This window comes from Vulpes vulpes, chromosome 8 (genome assembly GCF_048418805.1).
Source record: "Vulpes vulpes isolate BD-2025 chromosome 8, VulVul3, whole genome shotgun sequence".
Taxonomy (NCBI): Eukaryota; Metazoa; Chordata; class Mammalia; order Carnivora; family Canidae; genus Vulpes; species Vulpes vulpes.
Genome location: NC_132787.1, coordinates 9551644 through 9570617, shown reverse-complemented (window position 1 = coordinate 9570617; position 18974 = coordinate 9551644). Strand labels below are relative to the sequence as shown.

Here is an 18974-nt window from a genome sequence, read left to right as displayed (position 1 = left end):
ATGACATAATAAAGACTATGGACTTTAGCCCATGGGAGTTTGTGCAAAATAGAACCTCTATATCCCTTGTGAAGTAGGAGGCAAGCCCATTTGATGAAGGAAAAGAGGGCATCGGTGAAAGAGTAAATTAGTGGATGGTGGTGCATGATTGCTGGAATATCCACCGATGGAAATGAAAATCTGAGCTCCATAGGCCTTTTAAAAGAATTACTGATTGGTACTGACAAACCAGTAAAAAACGGAAAACCACAACATAGAGGCCCAATATCCCCAGTGAATTAGTACTCAAGAGCTCCAAAGACAGTAGAGAAGAAAAACTGCCAGACTGATCCCAACAGAGATATTTCAAAGTGGATTTTGGTAGTAGAACAAATGAGTTGACTGCACTGCCAAAAAAAAATAGAGCTGTCACATTCAGATTGAAAAATTAGTATTGGAACCTGGGAGGAGACTGGCAAATTGAAAGAAAAGGAAGGGTCAGAGAGATTGAAGAACAAGAGTCATGGAAAGAACAGATTGGGCAGACTGGAAGCAGGAGGACTTGGGGTAAGACAATAAAAAGCTGAGGGATGCCTGGGTGGCTCAGTGGTTGAGCATCTGCCTTTGGCTCAGGCCGTGATCCCGGGGTCCTGAGATTGAGTCCCCCATCGGGCTCCCTGCATGGAGCCTGCTTCTCCCTCCGCCTATGTCTCTGCCTCACTCTGTGTGTCTCTCATGAATAAATAAATAAAGTCTTAAAAAAAGAGACAATAAAAAGTTGAAGTTTAAGATTTCACATGTGGAATGGTTCCGTACAATAGTGCTGGAGCATGATTATGGGTATGGTCTGCTGGACTAGAAGAGAGATGGAAACCACAGTGGTGGAGGTCAAGGACCATCAAATCAATATCGTTGAACAGCTTGGCCACTTAAACACCACCATAACCCGGGAGGGAGACTGTGAGCCACACTGCAAAGCTCTCAGTGGCTGCGGGAAGTACCCAGGAGGGAAATAACGGTGATGAGGAGCGGAGTGGGGTGAAGATGGACTGCATTACCCTAATGGAACAGGCACTAGTGTTTAAATCTTTTACCTTTGCATGTGGTTCCATTCCCCGTATAGCCTGGCTTGCAAACACAGTTGTGTCCTCCAACAGTATTGAAGCATAAGGCATTTTCATCACAGTTGTGCTGATTTGTGATACACTCATCATGTTCTGAAATGAGAAATATCGTCTTGTTACTCAAGGCTAGATTTTCAAAGAGACTGCATTTTAAACTGTACCTGCATCTTGGTTCTTTCAAACACAGACCTACACAAAGTATATATTAAAGAAGAGCTCCTCTTTTTGAAGTATTGCATACTTTTCTGGACAGGCATACATAGTTTATACACTCACAAACCTTGAATGCAAAAGGATTTGGACAGAAGACCAAGAGGACGAAGGGATGGAAGAAGAAGAGAGGCAAGAGTGTGGATAATTCTCAGAAGTGGATCCTAGAGCCACTGTATACAGTTGCTGTGGTTGTTATTCTCATGACATAAATCTGGTCCCTAACCTTTCACCCTGTAGCATGAAAAGGGTGCTAGGGAAGGATGTGAGAGTGTATTGCTTCATGAATCCTGGCCTGCAGGAAAATGGAGTTGAAGCTCTGGGAGTTAGGGTGCAGTTAACACCTGTTAACACCTATACCCCTACTTCCAGACACAAAGAGACACATGCAAACTACCGGGAGAATATCTGATCTCCGTAGGAAGTTCTCTCCTTCTGCAAAGAAAGCATCTGAGTTCTGTTAAAGAAGACAACTTGCCTTTTTGATATGTGCAAAGGCAAACTTTAAAACATACAATCAATATGATGCTTCCTTTCACTGTGTGCAACTTGACACTTCAGAAAGCACTGAATCATCTGATTCTCCCAGCACCCCTGTGAGAGAGGCAGAACCAATATCATTATGACCATATTAAAAGTGAGTCAATAGTGGCTCAGAGCACATAAGTCGCCTGCCCAAGTTCACAGGAGTTATTAGGTAACGTTGGAATTCTAGCTCAGTGTTCAGCAAAAATATAAATGCAGGGAATAAAATGCAGGGAAAAAATATACATGCAGCGAATATGAGAAAGAAAACAGATCTGACATCAAAATCCAGATGAGCAGGAAATGAAATGTAAGTGAGGAAATGTATACAAACTAGTTCAGCAAAATCCCTACTGGCACTACTTATCACTTGGTCTCTTACATAAATACTACTTAGACCTAAAATTAAAAATATATTTTAATCCACTTATATTAACTGAGCTATTAATTCACTAGGAAATAAATCATCAAAGCAAAAAAGATATATTTGCTCTTCATTTTAGAACTCTGTATTCTAGACAATATATGTATTATTCCAGACAATATATTATAATAGTAATGTATCTCTAACTTTGGAAAAAGTTGCTTTGGGCATGTTGGAATTAGACTAAAATCACTTCATTCAACTACTAAAATAGAATGCTATTTTTTTTCAAATAAAGATGAACATCTTATACCCTGTGTTGTATCTAAGCACAAAGTTATAATAGTTTGAACTATAGCTCTGTAATAAAATTCTTAGACGTTATTCCCAATAATCTTTCAGAGGAAAGAGAGCTCTCAATCATTAAGGTTTTAGAATTGCATGAATAGATATCTTATCCTCCAAATCCCTGGCTGAGTTTCCAAATTGTACAAAATTCCACCTTTATCATCTAGTATCAGGAACTTTTAGAGTTTTTATAAATTCATGCCTATCGATAATATATTAGAAAGTACCTGGATTACACATGGGTCTCCTGATAGGGGCTACCGTTGGACCACTATAAAATTTCAGAGGGACAGGAATGGGCAGTCTACCTGCCTCTGGGTTGGGCTGCCTGAAGCAAAATAAATCTACACTCTGAAGTTTGCACCTGCTGCCAATTTTCCTCCCAGTGCAATTCAAAGTGCTGCAGTTAATCCATAAATCTCTATATGGACAGCCGTAGGCTCTTTAAAGACAGCTGCTGATTGATTTGATGCTGTTTTCATCTCAGCCTTGGTTGTCTTCTTAATTAGACGGAACTCACTGGGTAGAGGAGGGACCTAACAAGATGCAGTTTAGCACCTAGTATGATAATTCCCGTACACTTTAATTAATTACACAACTCGGTATCTGGTTACTGCTGTTGTCATTTACTCCCAAGGTCACTGAAGTGGGTAAGCGTGCTTCTGAGCGATCCAAGTTTCCAAAGACAGTTTTCAGGTTTGGAAATACACCCACGCACACTTTTACCCACATCGTTCCCTGTGCCTGAGGTGCCTGCCTCATGGATTCTCCAAGCAGACTCCTACCACTTCTAAAGATCACACTAACAAGGCTTATTTTATGTACAAATACATTTCTTCCCCCCTATTGCAGAGTTAGGGACTGCTGGCTATTTTCCCTAGCAGCACATACAAGGCCCTGTTACCATATTTTATCATAAATGTCTATTTCTCCTTGATTCTCCATCTTCATGCCCTACTGGGAACTGTTAATTTTTGGACAATAATTTTGTATTTTTAAAAAATATTTTATTTATTTATTTGACACACACAGAGAGAGTGTGTGTGCACAGCAGAGGGAGCAGCAGAGAGAAAGGGAGAAGCAGGCTCCCTGTGGAGCAGGGAGCCCAACATGGGGCTCAATCCCAGCACCCTGGGATCATGACCTGAGCTGAAGGCAGGTGCTTAACTGACTGAGCCAGACAAGCACGCCAAGAATTTTGTCCTTTCGTTAGTACTTCATTTCACTTCAGCATTCAAACGATGTTTCTTAAATAAATAATTAAAAGAATAAATGACCAGAGGCCTAAAGCTAGGAAATACTTCCTCTACCTTTATAATTTAAGCTAATCCCAATTTGTTCAGTTGTAGACAAGATGCCACATAGGAGGCCACCAAAAACCTAAACTGTGTTTTTTTCCTTTCAACTAATTTACTATGGTGATATTCTATTTGAGATATTTCAAATATTAATTAAGGTAGCAAGACATACTTTGAAAACAGAAAGTATTAATTCCTTTGCATGGTCACTTTAGAATTGTTCACACTACTTAGAGTTGGTTACACTTACTATCATCAACTAACAGTAAATTGTGACCTTAGAAAAAGTTTTTAAAAATGCCTATGTCTCACAGAAGAATTAACTTTAATTTGATAGCCCTTCACAAAACAGAATGTGAATGAGGCAAGGAGCAAATATTCTATAAGGTCATCTCAATAAATAGTTAATTATTGCTGCTCTCTCTCCAGTTTTGGTCAAATGTCAACTTCTTGCCTTTTCCCTGAATCACAGATCCCTAAGGACTCCACCAGTAGCCCAGTAGTCAGTCTCTCCTTTTTTAAATACTTCCTCCAACATTTGTAACATATAATAAATGAAATAAGGGGGGAAATCTTAAGATAAAATTTAAATCAATATCATGTGGCAGTGTTTGAGAAGAGTGCGGCAGGATGCAGCAGTAAATGAATTCCAAGTTTTATTTCACATATATTGAAAAGCAGACATTTCAGATGTGATGTTCATAATATCCAGTTTCAATGCTATTTTCACATCCTCAGTTAAGACTTCCACTGTTTTCATGTACTTGAGAGTCCAGGTAAAAGCTGGGATTGAAACCAAATACAACTTTCTGTAACCGGTCTTCATTAAAAATATTAGCATATGATTATTTTAACCAAAACTGATCACATCTTGTATCGACACATTTTAAATTTAAATAAAATGGAAAAACCAACATTCAGGAAGAAAACACCACCACTCAACAGTACTAAACAAAAGTAATGTAGTTGTCAATCATCACAGTATATTACATGTAGAATCATTAATCTTACAGGGGTAGCTGGCAAAGAATTGTTCTATGTGGCATAATTTGCTATGCATCTTTATGTACTCTGTAAAACTGATTTCCTACCAGTGACAAGGGTCAATATATTCAAATTTCTCTACAGAAAAAAAAGTGATAATATATACACTTGGACTTATCTAAATGCAAATGTCACATAGAACAACAATACTTTAGTTTCACTGATCAACTCCTAACCTGAGTAGCTTAATGTCTCAAATCATTTTAAGACTCCATACCTAACAGGTCATCGGTCATAGTTACATACAGTTGGACTTAAATTGAGCTTGAAATTTGGTATTCATATTGAGCTGTTTCCAGAATGAATGTACTATCTAGGGACAAAAATGGCCACGTTAAAATTCATACGGCTTTTCTTACTATGTTTTCAACACAGACATACAATACACATAGCACATGTTCTGTTCAAGAATCTCACTATGACACAAAATGCAAATACTATGGAAAATAGGAGCAAAAAGTAATTTAAATAGAGCTACATCTTAGTTCAATTACATGCAATTTTCTTCAAGGTCCGCCGTGTACCACAATTTTCTTGGGATTAAAAATATGATTATAAAAATATGTGATTATACATGGTAGCTCCCTCAAAAAGCTTCTAGTTTAGTTGGGTAGATAAGACAAAAACACAAAAGCCTTTAATATGTGGCTTTGTTATGAAAAAGACCAAAGTGAAGAAGAAACTCCTGTTTACAGAGAGCTCCAGAGATCAAAAGGGAAAGAAATCATTTCTCATTGGGTCAGACAGGAATTCAAGACTGACTTCATGGAGAATGGAGCATTTGATGTGGATGTTTTTATGTGTGTAGGGAAGGTGCAGACTCTAATTGAAACAGTACTTCTTTTGTTTTTGGAATCTCGAGGCTCTTACACATCTGAATGAACCTGAATGATTTGTAAAAACCGTAGCTACAATTCAGTGCCTACTGCATACCACGTACTTCGTAATATACACTAATTCATTTAATCTTCATGTTAATTAGGAAACACTATCATTATTTAAAAAAAAAATTAAACTGGGCTTGGGGAGGTCAAGTAGCTTGCCTGAGATCACACAGCTGGTAAGGGTAGAGCTGTGAATCACAACATCTGACTGCAAGAACTAGCCAGTGACTGGCATGCAGTAGGACTGCCTGACACATTTAATGTGTGTGTTTTCCCTAATCTATTTTTTTAAAAGATTTTATTTATTTATTCATGAGAGACGGGGGAGGGGGGCAGAGACACAGGCAGAGGGAGAAGCAGGCTCCATGCACAGAGCCTGATGTGGGACTCAATCCCAGGACTCCAGGATCATGCCCTGAGCCAAAGGCAGGCGCTAAACCACTGAGCCACCCAGGGATCCCCTCTAATCTATTTTTTATATCCCAGTGTTCTCCTTTGCAATTGTCCAGAGGCTTTGGGTTTTAATATTTATACCATTTAACATCTTTTCATTATATATGGAGTTCTCCATTGCTTCCCAACTAGGAAGTTCTCTCTTTTTTGCATTATTTGGTATTCTTAAGACATTAAGAGCATTAGTAAAATTATAGAAGTCCTTAGGGCAAAGGCCTGAAGTAACTTTCTGTTCATACTAAAATCTGTATTTTCACAAGATTGAGGGAAGTTTTCAAAAGAAAAGTAAGATACCTATAAGGTCAAGTACAAACACTTGCGAGACAAAGTCACTGGCTCATAGGACTTAGACTCAAGCACTCATTCCTCCAATGCAAAAATCTCTGGAAGTTCAACACATTAATGCAGTTTGGCAAACAGACACCTCCACTATCCAAGAGTTCTCTCCTCTGACACCCAGCCAGGCCCTGGCAACAAAGTCCACTGCTTTTGGATAATACTGCTTCACATCCCCCAGCAATCTACTAGATCCTTTGACACTTTTACACTCTAGATTCTGCTCTTCTGGTAAGAGATTATAATACACATTCATTATCCTCAGAGAATCTTTCTTTTCCTCTGATGGATTTTTTTCAGTCACAAGAATCATATTGTCTATGCTGCATCTTCTATTCTCCTGTCCAAATTCCAGAAATGTTGGGAAAACAGCAGCTATCAGAACATATAGGTTTAAGTGCCACAAAGAAAGCTTCTTTACTTTCCCTGACCCAAGTGTTTCTTGGAATATAAATTTACAATGAGTAAATTCTTTCTTAGAATGTGGCAGGATATGGCTCTAGGCATGGTGACAACCTACCTCAGGTCTTAACTATTATCTGCTTATTAGAGGCCTGGGAACAAGCTCCCTCAGGCTTAAGCCTGAATAAATCGGAGCAAGAAGACCCACAGAAGCGTAAATTAGGAGTTGTTAAATAAAGCCATCAAACTATTTGTTTAGAAGGATGGTTTACCTCAAAAACATAGAGCTACTTAGTCATTTTCCTCTTCTATATTTCTGTAGACTAGATTGCTTGCCGTAAGGTATCAATGAGGTTGCAGAAACTCATCCATGAATTTCATTCATATGTGTTCCTACCAAAGTAAGTAGTTACCTACACCAGCTGGTAAAGAACCTCAGAACAAGATAGCCCACCAGTCTGCGACACTAAGGCCTCTTACTGGACTCTAAAAAGAATGGCAACATTGTGAGTCCTCAGATAAAATATGCCATTTCTACTTATGAAATTAAATAACACTTTGGACTTGCCCACAGTCCCTTACTACATTGACACAATAATCATTCCATGGCAGATCTTGGCAAAGATTGAGCACAGACTGAATTTAAAGAATGTTCTGTATTACAATTCAACAAATGGTAGATGATTTGGGGGTCTGTCAGAAAGAACTGGAACTCCTTCTTTACCTCACCCTCCTTCCTTCCCCTTGATATTTAGTAGTCTGGTATACAAAGACATTGGGTTTGCTGGCACCAGCAATACATTTCTCTGCAATCAGAACATGTATGTCCTGATGACTATTGACTCTTGGGGACATTGTTACATTCACTGAATGGTTTAAAAATGTCTCCCATCAACTGTTCTATACTAGGATCATAACTAAATATAAAGGACAATAGAGAAAAAAATGAGAAAATGACATACTATTTTAATGATCAATCGCAGGGATGCAGTATGATGTGTAGGTTTTCTAGACAGGCTTGATTTTTTAAAAATATTTTATTTATTTATTTATTGGAGAGAGAAGAGAAGAGAGAGCATGCATGAACAGGGGAAGGGGCAGAGGGAGAAGAAGGAGAAGCAGATTCCCCATTGCATGCAATGCCCCACTCCAGGCAGATCCCAGGACACTGAGACCATGATCTGAGCCAAAGTCCAATGCTTAACTGACTGAGCCACCCAGGTGCCCTACACAGGCTTGATTTTTGGTGCCATTGTCTCCTAGTTCCCACTGGCTTTGAGAAAATAAGCCAATCTTTCTAAGTTTAAAATGAAGAGATTAAGACCTACATTAGAGAACTGTTGTAAAAAGTACACTTACATGATGGATGTAAAGACCCTGGCAAAGAATAGTCACTTGATAAATATTAGTTGCTTTCTCATCTTATTATCTACTTCAGTGGAAAATTTCTTTTGCCTCTATTAGCTAAATAATGTCCTTTCTTTTCTATTTCAATTCTGTGGAGAAAATGTAGATGTCTCACAGAGCTTTCTCTTTTCATACTCTTTTCTGAAATCAAATGCATTTTGGACATTTCTTTGATTTTAAAACTTACTACTCTCTATGGTTACATCAAGGGGAAAAAAATGCCTGCTATCATACTTACCAAAAGCTATTCACTTTGTTTCTTACAATTACCTTAGTCACTTTATATTACAGAGAAAAATCTACCACAATGCCATTTTAACAGAAACCTAATTTTAACACTATTAAAGGGACTACAAGAAATTATACTTTAACCCTATTCAGTGTCCACATTGGCAGCAAACCCACTAACACTCATTTTTAACACCCAAGTATTTTTAATTCACTAGTCACGTTTCCTGTTCACTGACCACACCAATTCAATACTGACTTCTTGCTATTCTTCATTTTGTTTGGCAACTAGGAATTTGTTCAGACTTCTTTTCCCTGACATGCTTGGTTTGTTTTCTTCTAGTCCTTTCACTTGTAAGCTCAGTCACTCTTCGTAATCCTTATTTGATCAAGAATCTTAACAACCAAAGCACACTCAAATTTCCCCTCTATCTTTACAATAGTTTTGCAAGGTAATCCAAATTCCGATTTTACAGCAAAAAAACTTGCTTTGCTTTCTTCTGGCATTTCATGAAATAATCTTTGTCCAGATACATTATTGGGCACCCGAATTCTTGTGTTTGTATACAGATGATTTATACTTTTTCTTTCAAGGCATTTATGGAGCTTCTCTATGTGATTCGAGTGCTCTGGAAGATGCAAGGCTACATGAACACCATGGGGTTCATGACCTCAAGAAACTTTTGAACCATCACAGGATTGGTGATATAAATAGATAACCATGATATATTCTCAAAAGTGTTCAGTGCTTTAAGAGAGAAAACAATAGTAAAAATAATGACATTAGCTAATTATTGAGTGCTTACTAGATGCTAGGAAGCACTGTACTAAGCATTTCATATGCATTATCCCCTTTAGTCTTCACAAAAACCTTTCCTGGGAGGCACTATTATTATTCCTGTTCTATAAACGGGAATCTAGAGCTTTCTTAGAGAAAATATATATCTTGCCCAATATCACGTAGCTAGGAAGGACAAGGCTAGGATTTGCCTTCAGTGTTTTAAAAAGCTACAACCTGGGCAGACCTGGTGGCTCAGTGGTTTAGCGCTGCCTTCAGCCTGGGGTGTGATCCTGGAGACCCGAGATCGAGTCCCACGTCCAGCTCCTTGCATGGAGCCTGCTTCTCCTTCTGCCTGTGTCTGTCATGAATAAATAAATAAAATCTTAAAAAAATAAAATAAAAAGCTACAACCTATAGATGATCTCATGAGGCTTAATGAGGGAGAGGTGGGAAGGGTCTAGGAAAGTATTATGTAGGCAATAGGCCAAACAAGTGAGTCTTGAAAAATGGGAAGGGTTTTAACAGGAAAAGGGGAAAATGGGGAAGAGCATTCTATACGGTGAGAACACAGGTCCAACAGGTAAAAGCATGGACTATGGCAGGGTCCTGAAGTGGCCGAGCTGGCACAGGTGATGACCGTAAGGGAACAGTGAGGAAATAAGTATCTATAGGAATACATGATTTTATCTGGCAGGCAATAAAAAGCCACTTCCAGCTGTACAATAAAAGGTGGCATGATAAACAGGGGTTGATTTTTAGGGAATTAACAACACATAGAGGAGGAGAGACCAACCCTCCTTAACAAAGTGGGTGTCCTAATGGAAGCCAGCATCATTCTCTCTCTTTTAAGTTCCTCTTTCTTCCTTTGATTCTTCTCCTTTTGAGTCAGAATTAGGTTATTACTGGGAGTTGAGACAGGAATCTGTACAACATTGAGAGGTGAAGCAAAAGGGTAAAGAGGAGGAGGAGAATCTGAGTGCTTATCACCTGGCAAGCACTGTGCTGAGCAATGTATATATGCAGCATAGGGAAGTACCACAGGACACAGAATAGTTGGGAAGTGAGCACCAAATCATAAGGTTCAAATCCCTTTAAGGCGGGAGTCTTACCTTAGTCATTTTCTTCATCCCTAACCCTATGCTTTTGTGGAACACAATCATGTTGAGGAGAGGGACAGAATAATGGACAAAATCATGGTGGAAGAGGAGTAAACGGAAACATAGAACTGATGGATGAATCCCAGTAAATCAATTTTTGAACCAAGAGGAAGAAAGACTTTGAAAATAATGCATGTTTCAAATCTGGGTGACTGGGAGTGAGACAGCAGTGAGATAAACAGAGGAGTGGGTCTCTTACTTTTGGGAACTTTGTTATTCTGGTTCGTGTTCAGTCTGGTCTGGTTTGGTTTGCTTTGCTCTTTAATGGCAAAGAAAGAATTAAGAAGTCAAACTACAAAAGCAAAGTCGTATTAGGAAATTCAATTTACTCTATGGATGGTGACAATAAACTTAATAAATACTCCCCACCCCAAATCTGCCAGATAACTACCTAGACATCATACCTTAGATCTAATTCATCAATTATCCCTGACATCCACGCAACGACGGGCACAAATTGGTCTCCAATGGATATTTGTTAAAGAGTGAATCAGTAACTATAAAGTGTATCTCAGTCAAACATGCGAAAACAAACATTAGAGATTTGCTAATGCACAACATTCCAGACAGTCTACAGTGACAGTCTGTACATCTGCTTTCTCTTCCTTCCCCTCAGCAGCTATGCTGCTCTCTCTTCAAATGCCTGCCCCATCCGCAGTCCTTCACTCACGGCACATCACCCTATCAATAACTTCACAGAAGACTATCAGGTCATCAGGAAAGAACACTCTCAGATTTCCCACCCACAGATGAATCTGTAGCTAAATCCACCCTTAAGGTTTTCTTCTTCTCAAACCAGGAAGCTGGGGGCCACTTCTCTTCCCTTCCTCCCACCCACCACATCTGGGGACCAAGTCATCTGGGTTCTACTTCCTTGGCTGTTCTCATTTCCATACTCCTCACTTGTCTCTCCATCCCACTGCTCTTCAGTTGCTCAGATTTGGACACAAAATATTTCCTTTACCCTTGAAATATTGCAATAGATTCTTGATAACAATACTGCCTCCAGTTTTGTTCATCTCCAAACCATTACCACAATGACATTTCAAATAAAATCTGATCTTCTCTATCTCTCTCTTCTCCATTCTCTCTTCTGCTCTCTTAAGTTTTTTTTTAGAGACATGCCATGGTCCTTCCTAGCCCTGAAGGCACTGCTTACTCACCAAGACTTTCATTATGATACATTGTTCTCACCAAAGTGCACCACTTAAAACTCCCCCATTGCATTATTTTAAAATATCACTTATTGAAACTCTATTAAAGGCCAAGGATCATACCAGCCATTTACTGTATATTCCTCATGTGTCCTTGCTTTTTGCCAGGAAAGTTCTTCATTTTCTTTGTCTAACTCACCTCCCATGTGAACCAAACAATACCTCCTTCTTCAGAAAACTTTCCTTAAAATTGAGATGAGCGCTTGGGTTCAATTCCATCATAACACTTGAAAGCTGAATATATAGTAGTTAAGAGTTTAGACTTTGGAGTCAGGTTGCCTTTGATCAATCCTAACTCTGCATTTTACTCTCACATCTTGGGCAAATCATTTATCTCTCTAAATCACAGGTTCCTCCTCTGTTAAATGGACCTAGTAATAGTATACAAGTAAAATCTCCAGCAGGATCTGGGACAGTACTCAGTAAAGTAATCAAACAAATGTTTTTGTACTGAAAGTATGACTATTCATTTCAAATTGGATAAACAAAGATGAGAAATAGCATCCTATCAGATTAAATTTTTCTTCCAAGTGAATTTTAAAAATAAACAGTGAACTTCTAGAGCTGTCTGGTTTTTGGAGCTTAGAACTGGATATAAGGGATTGTTACCCTATTTGTTCCTCATGGAGTTGCAAGAATTAACTGATGTAATGCGTGGAAAGCACTTAGAATAATATTTCATGTTAGTATTAGACTAGGCCTTATCACACTGTCAAGGATTATTCATTCTCTCACCCACTCCCTGTTAGCCAATATACTCCTTGAGATAGAGAATTTTTATCACAGATCTTTGAATCCTCAGTTCTTGCCATGCACCTGACACATTTTAGGCACTTGCTAAATGTTAAAGAATGAGTAATAGGCTTCAATCTATTTTTAAAATCAATGTTTTCAGTTTCTCAGAATATTTTGCATCCGATATTATATTCACCCAAAATCCATGTAACATGTCTGGGATTTATCATTTAAAACAGTACCTATGCAATGCTTAAGAGACCATGACACTTAACTTCACTGAAGGAAAAGGTCAAGCTTGTTGCTCCTGTTTTCGTGTCAGTGCTGCCCTTAAATTTGGTATAAGACGTGTTCTTCCATTTATTTAGATTTATTGGAAAGAAAGGAAAGGTGATCATTAAGCTGGTGAAAATCTGCTGGAGAAAAAAAATCATCACCTAACTCCATGTGATTTTTTTTTTTTCACTGAAAGCTCTTAAGGCCTGTTCTGCTTTAATACCTACAAAAAGCCCCAATGATATTAAAGAGTATATTCAACCAGCTATACCAGAACAAGTGTCTAAAAACAACATACATATGAAAAAGGAGCTTTTAAAACATAAAATTATCAGGGTGCCTGGGTGGCTCAGTTGGTTAAGCATGGACTCTTGATTTCAGCTCAGGTCATTATCTCAGGGTTGGGAGATCAAGCCCTGCATGGAACCTGCTTAAAATTCTCTCTCCCACTCCCTCTTCCCGTCTCCCTCTCTAAGAAAATAAAAAATAAATAATAAAACATAAAATTATCTAAAAGAAACAACCACAATATTTCAACCTAGACAGTCTTCCCCACTGCAGTTTCAGATGACCTTAGAAGAGTCCCACAATTGGATCAGATACTGTATTCTGACCTTTTATCTTCTTACAGAAAATAAAATAATTCTTCAGATTTTAAAGGGTTGGGACTATGGGACAAAGGCAATCCATCAACCTTTTACTCCGTGGCTTCATTTTTAAAATGAGCTTCCTTACAAAAATCCACCTCTTAGGGCACGTTATTTGAGTCTCTACCACAGCAAAATACAAGATAGAAGTCCATTTTCTAGTCTGAACAATTACATACGTTATTTTCCATATCCTTGATGAAACAGGAGATATGGATAGCTTTTGTGCACTTTTATTTCACGCTTCTATATGTACTGTGTATAGTGCATGCAATTCTCTCTGACATCTTAAGGCTAATATCTTTTATATCCTTTAATATTTCTAATCACAATAATGTTTATTGATATTATAAATATGTGTCAAGTTCTATGCTTAGAGTTGTGATGGTTATAAGATAATTCTTTTCTGGAAGATACTTATAGATGTTGCTTTCTCATAAAAATAATACACATAAATGTACATCTTTATGTGTGTTCGTAAAGATATCTGCGTGTGAATATATTATACAAGAGCATGTGTGTGTGTGTGTGTGTGTGTGTGTAGACATGCATATGTATGTATATAACCTCTCTACGCTGGATGTGTAAGGATGTTAGGTAGCAAGATGGTGACTCATTTACACCTGTGTTTTGTTTAGTTCTTGAGAGGCAGGAACCAATTTAGGAGTGTAGCAAAATCTTTTTTTCTGTCATTGAGAAAGCCACCTTTTTTAAGATCCAAAAAGGATTTTCTCTTCTGATGATATGGTCAGAGTGCCTCTTCTCTCTATATTATACCCTTTCCAAGAATTTGAAATGGCTTTTACTCTAAACCTCATTTTGAATCACTCACTTTTACTTGATGAGTTCCCTTCAAATGCAGGAATTCTTTTCTCACTGTTTCTCACCATGGGGGCTCTGGTCCCAGGAATCACTGAAAGTGTTCAGAGGAATTGGAGGAAGATTTTCATCCGCCAACCCGTCATCATTTACCTTCCAGGGTAGCGTGCACCCCAATTCAACAAGCCAACAGCTCTTCCCTTCTTACGCTCATTATTTGTCCTTTAGCCTCTGGCCTCTGAGATCCCAATCAGATTGCTGGCTGGATATGAACAGAAATTTGACCTGAAGACCGGCAGATGTTGCTCAAGCGACAGCAGAGCAGCAGAGTGGCCAGTGAGGAAGAATCCTGATCCCACCTGTCCTCATTCTCCCTTCTCTTTCTATGACACATCTTCTGACATCTCGGCTTCCTGCCCTTGCTTCCAAACTGCAAGCTTTACTTACCCTCCTCTCCAATAGACTCATCCTGCTTTCTTTTATTCTTCACAGTAGCAATTAAAAGTTTTAAAAAATTATAACTTGTAATCTTCTCCCTGACTGCAAGTGTATATTTTAATTACAATCAGCAATGTCCCGCTCTGGGGAAAACATTTGCTCTTTGTATTCACTGCTCTCATTCTTCCCTCCTCTAATTATACCCAGCACCTCCCTCATCTCTGCCTTCTTTCCTCTCCTCCCTTCTCTGGGGGCCTGGATGGAGTACAACTGGCACGGAAGTATATTTAAAGGCTCCTGCTTTTAGTGTTATTTAAACATGTTCCACGTATCTTCCCACAAATGATAAGAATCCATTCACTCATTCAGAATGTTCCTGTAAGATAAAGTGGGACAAAGGAGGGAGGCAAGGGGCAAAATGGATATATTTGCAGTCACCAAGGAATGGCTGCTGGTGTGAGTAGCATCCTGGGGCTCTGTGGCAGATTGACCAAGTTGAGTGGGACCTACTTCTCTGTTGGCTGGTTCTGCTTCTCTGTCTTCTAATCTGGTGTCTGCATGCTCCATCCTCACCCCAGTAGACTCCAAGACAAAATGATAAACTAAATATGGGCCCGATATTTGTGTCTTCCCAAAGTTCATATGTTGAAGCCAAACCCCCATCGTGGTGGTATAGGGGGGTAGACCCTTTGGGAGATGATTAGACAGGAGGGGTGGAAACTTCAGGAATGAGATTAACACCTTTACATAAGAGGCCCTAGAGGGATCCCTCATCTCTTCCACCATGTGAGGACACAAGGAGAAGACAGTCATCTATGAACCAGGAAGTGACATGTCACCAAACAAGAAACTTGCCACCATCTTCATCTTGGACTTCCCAGCCTCCAGAATTATGAGAAACAAATGTTTGTTGTTTAAGCCACCCAGTCCATGGTATTTTGTTTATAGCTGCAGCAGACTAAGACACTCACTCAAAATGATTATTTTGAAAGTGGGACGTGACTATTCTTAAAAGTCACAGAGCTATGAAAAACAAAATGATTGGATTGTGATTGGAAACCTTTGAGAAACAGAATTCTCTAGAAGAGAAGATGTAAATCATTCAGATATATATATTTCTGATTAACAATGTTAGGAAAAAAATCAATACTGATGAGACACACTCAAACACACACACACACACACACATATATCTATATATATATATTTTTTTTCAGGACAAAAAAATAGGAGCACAGAGATTGATTTGTCCTATTTCTTTAAATTCCCATTTGCTTTGGTACTACCTAATTGCTTTAGTGGCTCAGCACCTTTGCCTAACCTGGTTTCTTAGTGTGCTGTGCTTCCCTCTATCATAGCACTGAATACCCCGGATTGCAGTTGTCTATTTAGTTACCACTCTTTGCTTCTAGGCTGAGATCCCCTTGATGACAAGGAAGATGGGTTTTGTTTTCAGTGCCCAACTGACGTAACAAAGAATAGTTAGAATTAGCCCTGCTATAGGGACACCAATCAACTTCCTAGCCATCCCTACACATCCTTTACCCTCAAGTAAAGGCAGTGTGTATATTTGAAGTGCAAATCCAGCTTCAAAAGTCAGAGATATATGGAGCTCAGCTCTGAAGTCAGACATATTATTACCATCAAGCTTTCTGCACGTACCCCTGCTATACCCTGAGCGCTTGGCAGTGCTTGACTGGAAATTAATGCTCCTTCCATGTTCGTTGATTGAATGTTTTCAGGCATAAAAAATGAATCAGTTTGGCATGATACACCAACAGAAGAGAAAATTCCATCTAGAATGTTATAAGAAGCTCCTGGCCTGAATACCAAATACTTGTAACAAAAGGTTTTCTTCAGGTCTAATTGGATTTATATTCCTAAATTCTCCTCTCTCTGTCCCCATTGAACAATTCTAGAGAAAAATCCCTGGAAAAGTTTTCATTATTCCATATTTAATCAAATCTAGCAACATGTTATCATATCTCAAAATCTTTCCTGAATGGAGTTGAAAAACTCCAGTTTGCCAGCACAAATGAAGCACAAATGAAGTTACTCTTAGCACTTTTTCCTTCCTTGAGATTTTTCCCGCCAACCCTCTGTTATCTAAGGTAAAGTGGAACTCAAAGGCAATTTTTAAGAAAGAAGAAATGATATTAGAAGAACCTCAATCATAATCATGAATCTTCTCTAATATCCCTACAAAGTATTTTCCCTGTAAGTTTGAAATTGCATGATATTTTTAAGTGGCCACACAAATACCAATATATTGGAGCGTATTCTGTTAAAATGCAAATATATCCACCTCTAGCCTTATTTCATACAGCAGGCAGAATGATTCTTTCAAAACTTAAAATGATGATGACATCCCTCTTGCTCTCAACCCTTCCTGGATTCTCTTCATATTTGGAATATAATTTAAAGCCTTTGCTTTGGCCATAGTTTGCCCTGGGGAAGCCATCTGCTACCTCTCTCTCCCTCCCCGCCACATTGGCCTCTGTCTGTCCCTTGAACAGACAACACACCTTGCTGTCCCTCCTCTTGAGATGCTACTAACCCACCTGTTTTCCTGGCTCCCTAGCTAATTTATTGTAGGCCTCAGCTCTGAGGGGGGTGGGGGGTTCCTCCTTAGAGAGGTTTCTGTCTCACATTCCTTTCTGACCTGGACTCCTTCTTCACAACACTATGTGTGAAATTGTCTGCTTATGTGTTTACAGTCTATCTTCCTCATTAGAATATAAGTTTCACGGGGGCAGAGACCCCAGTTTCTTCACCGGTGTTAACTGTGGCACCTAAAAGAGAATTTACTCCCAGTAGAATTTAAAAAGGGGAAAGTGAACCGTAGAGGTTGCATCCTTCACAAATATTTTATTGACCACATGAAGAAACCAAGGCTCAAGATTAAATGAGTCATCCAAGGTCACAGTTAATCAGCAGCAGAACTGGATCTTAGTTATACTTACTTCTGGCCCAATAGCTTTTGATTATAAGAAAGAAACATGAAAGAAAGGAATGCCCATGCTGACTTCCAACTTGTCAGAAACTAACACTTTATGTTTTCCAGAAAAGTCTGTCTGTAGAAGCTGTAAGAGTTTTTAATCTCAGTTTATTTTTGTTTTCCTCCCATTCACCAAGAGTAAGTCCTAGTGTGATTTCGCAAATCCCAGAACGTGAAAGCTAACAGGGTGTGACAGCTGGTGTGTCCCATGCTCCTCACACTCAGTGGTCTGTAACAGGGTAAATGACACAATTACCTACTGTAATTACTGCTGCTGACAATACAGTTTCCCTGGTGAATGCTTTATGAAATTCAGAACTGCTTTTCTTGTCAATCCAATCCAAATCTCTTCCTACATATTTTGGGCAATATTTTGCTAAATAAATATATAAAAATTAAAGCCCAAATCTAAGCGGACACTGATTACTTAGCGTAATTCAGGTACTTTGTATGCATTCTGCTTTCATCTAATTTTTTTGCACGAAAATGTGAATCATTTTAACAAAGTTTTGCTTTAAATCAAGAATCCGTTCTCACTCGTTACAAAGACACACAAAATACTTCATAGAAATATAGATACACCAAAAGAGTCAGAAATGAATAAACAAAGCATTGGCCAAAATCCTGGTCTACAGCAGTCTGCTCTACAAACTTGTTACTTATTTCATTTCGACTCTAAAGGCACTTAAGAATACTTACAGACACAAACAATTGTAGTATTTGACTGTTCTAAGTTTGGCTACCAGCCAAAATCCTTTACCAATTACAGGTAGGCTGTCACAAAATAAAAATGCAAAGGGGCACACTGGTCTACAGATATAACTTATTTTACTTTTCTTCAAAAAAGACTGCAATTACCAAATTCCCATTCTGAGACTGGGATTAGTGGATTGAATACCTTAAATTTAGTATTAAGAAGAATCCCACTTAGGAGAAAGTAGCACAAATTCTTTTCGCAAGCATAGTCAAGGAACACACTCTTTTCTCCCCATGGATAACACCAACATGTTAACAGAAGTACATTAGCAACTAGATGATTTTGATTTTGCAAATAAGTGGTTCCTGCTTTAACGATGCAATATATTCCTGGAAACCACACCAGAAGGCCGATTATCATTAAATGGAACTAATCATGTTCTTATTGGCTTCACATGTTCTACCAAGGTCTGGCACCATCAGCAAAAACCAAAGAATAAATGGGTGAGGAGGTCAAAAGCAAAGGACGTGTGCCTGATAATCAATGTTGAATGTGCTCAGTGGTGAAAAGAGGGCTGATACGCAATTCAAGCACATAGTAACTTGAAACA

The 18974-nt window shown here is 38.7% G+C and overlaps 1 protein-coding gene across 3 annotated transcripts in view; it reads right to left on the bottom strand.

Annotated features, from left to right (window-relative positions):
* The window catches only part of NELL2 (neural EGFL like 2), a 324469-nt gene that overhangs the window by 97894 nt on the left and 207601 nt on the right, over positions 1–18974 (bottom strand). For all 3 annotated transcript variants that reach the window (XM_026000161.2, XM_072765496.1, XM_026000160.2), the window contains one exon: positions 1074–1196. In XM_026000161.2, coding sequence (XP_025855946.2) covers positions 1074–1196 — 123 coding nt within the window. The remainder of the gene's footprint in view (positions 1–1073; positions 1197–18974) is intronic.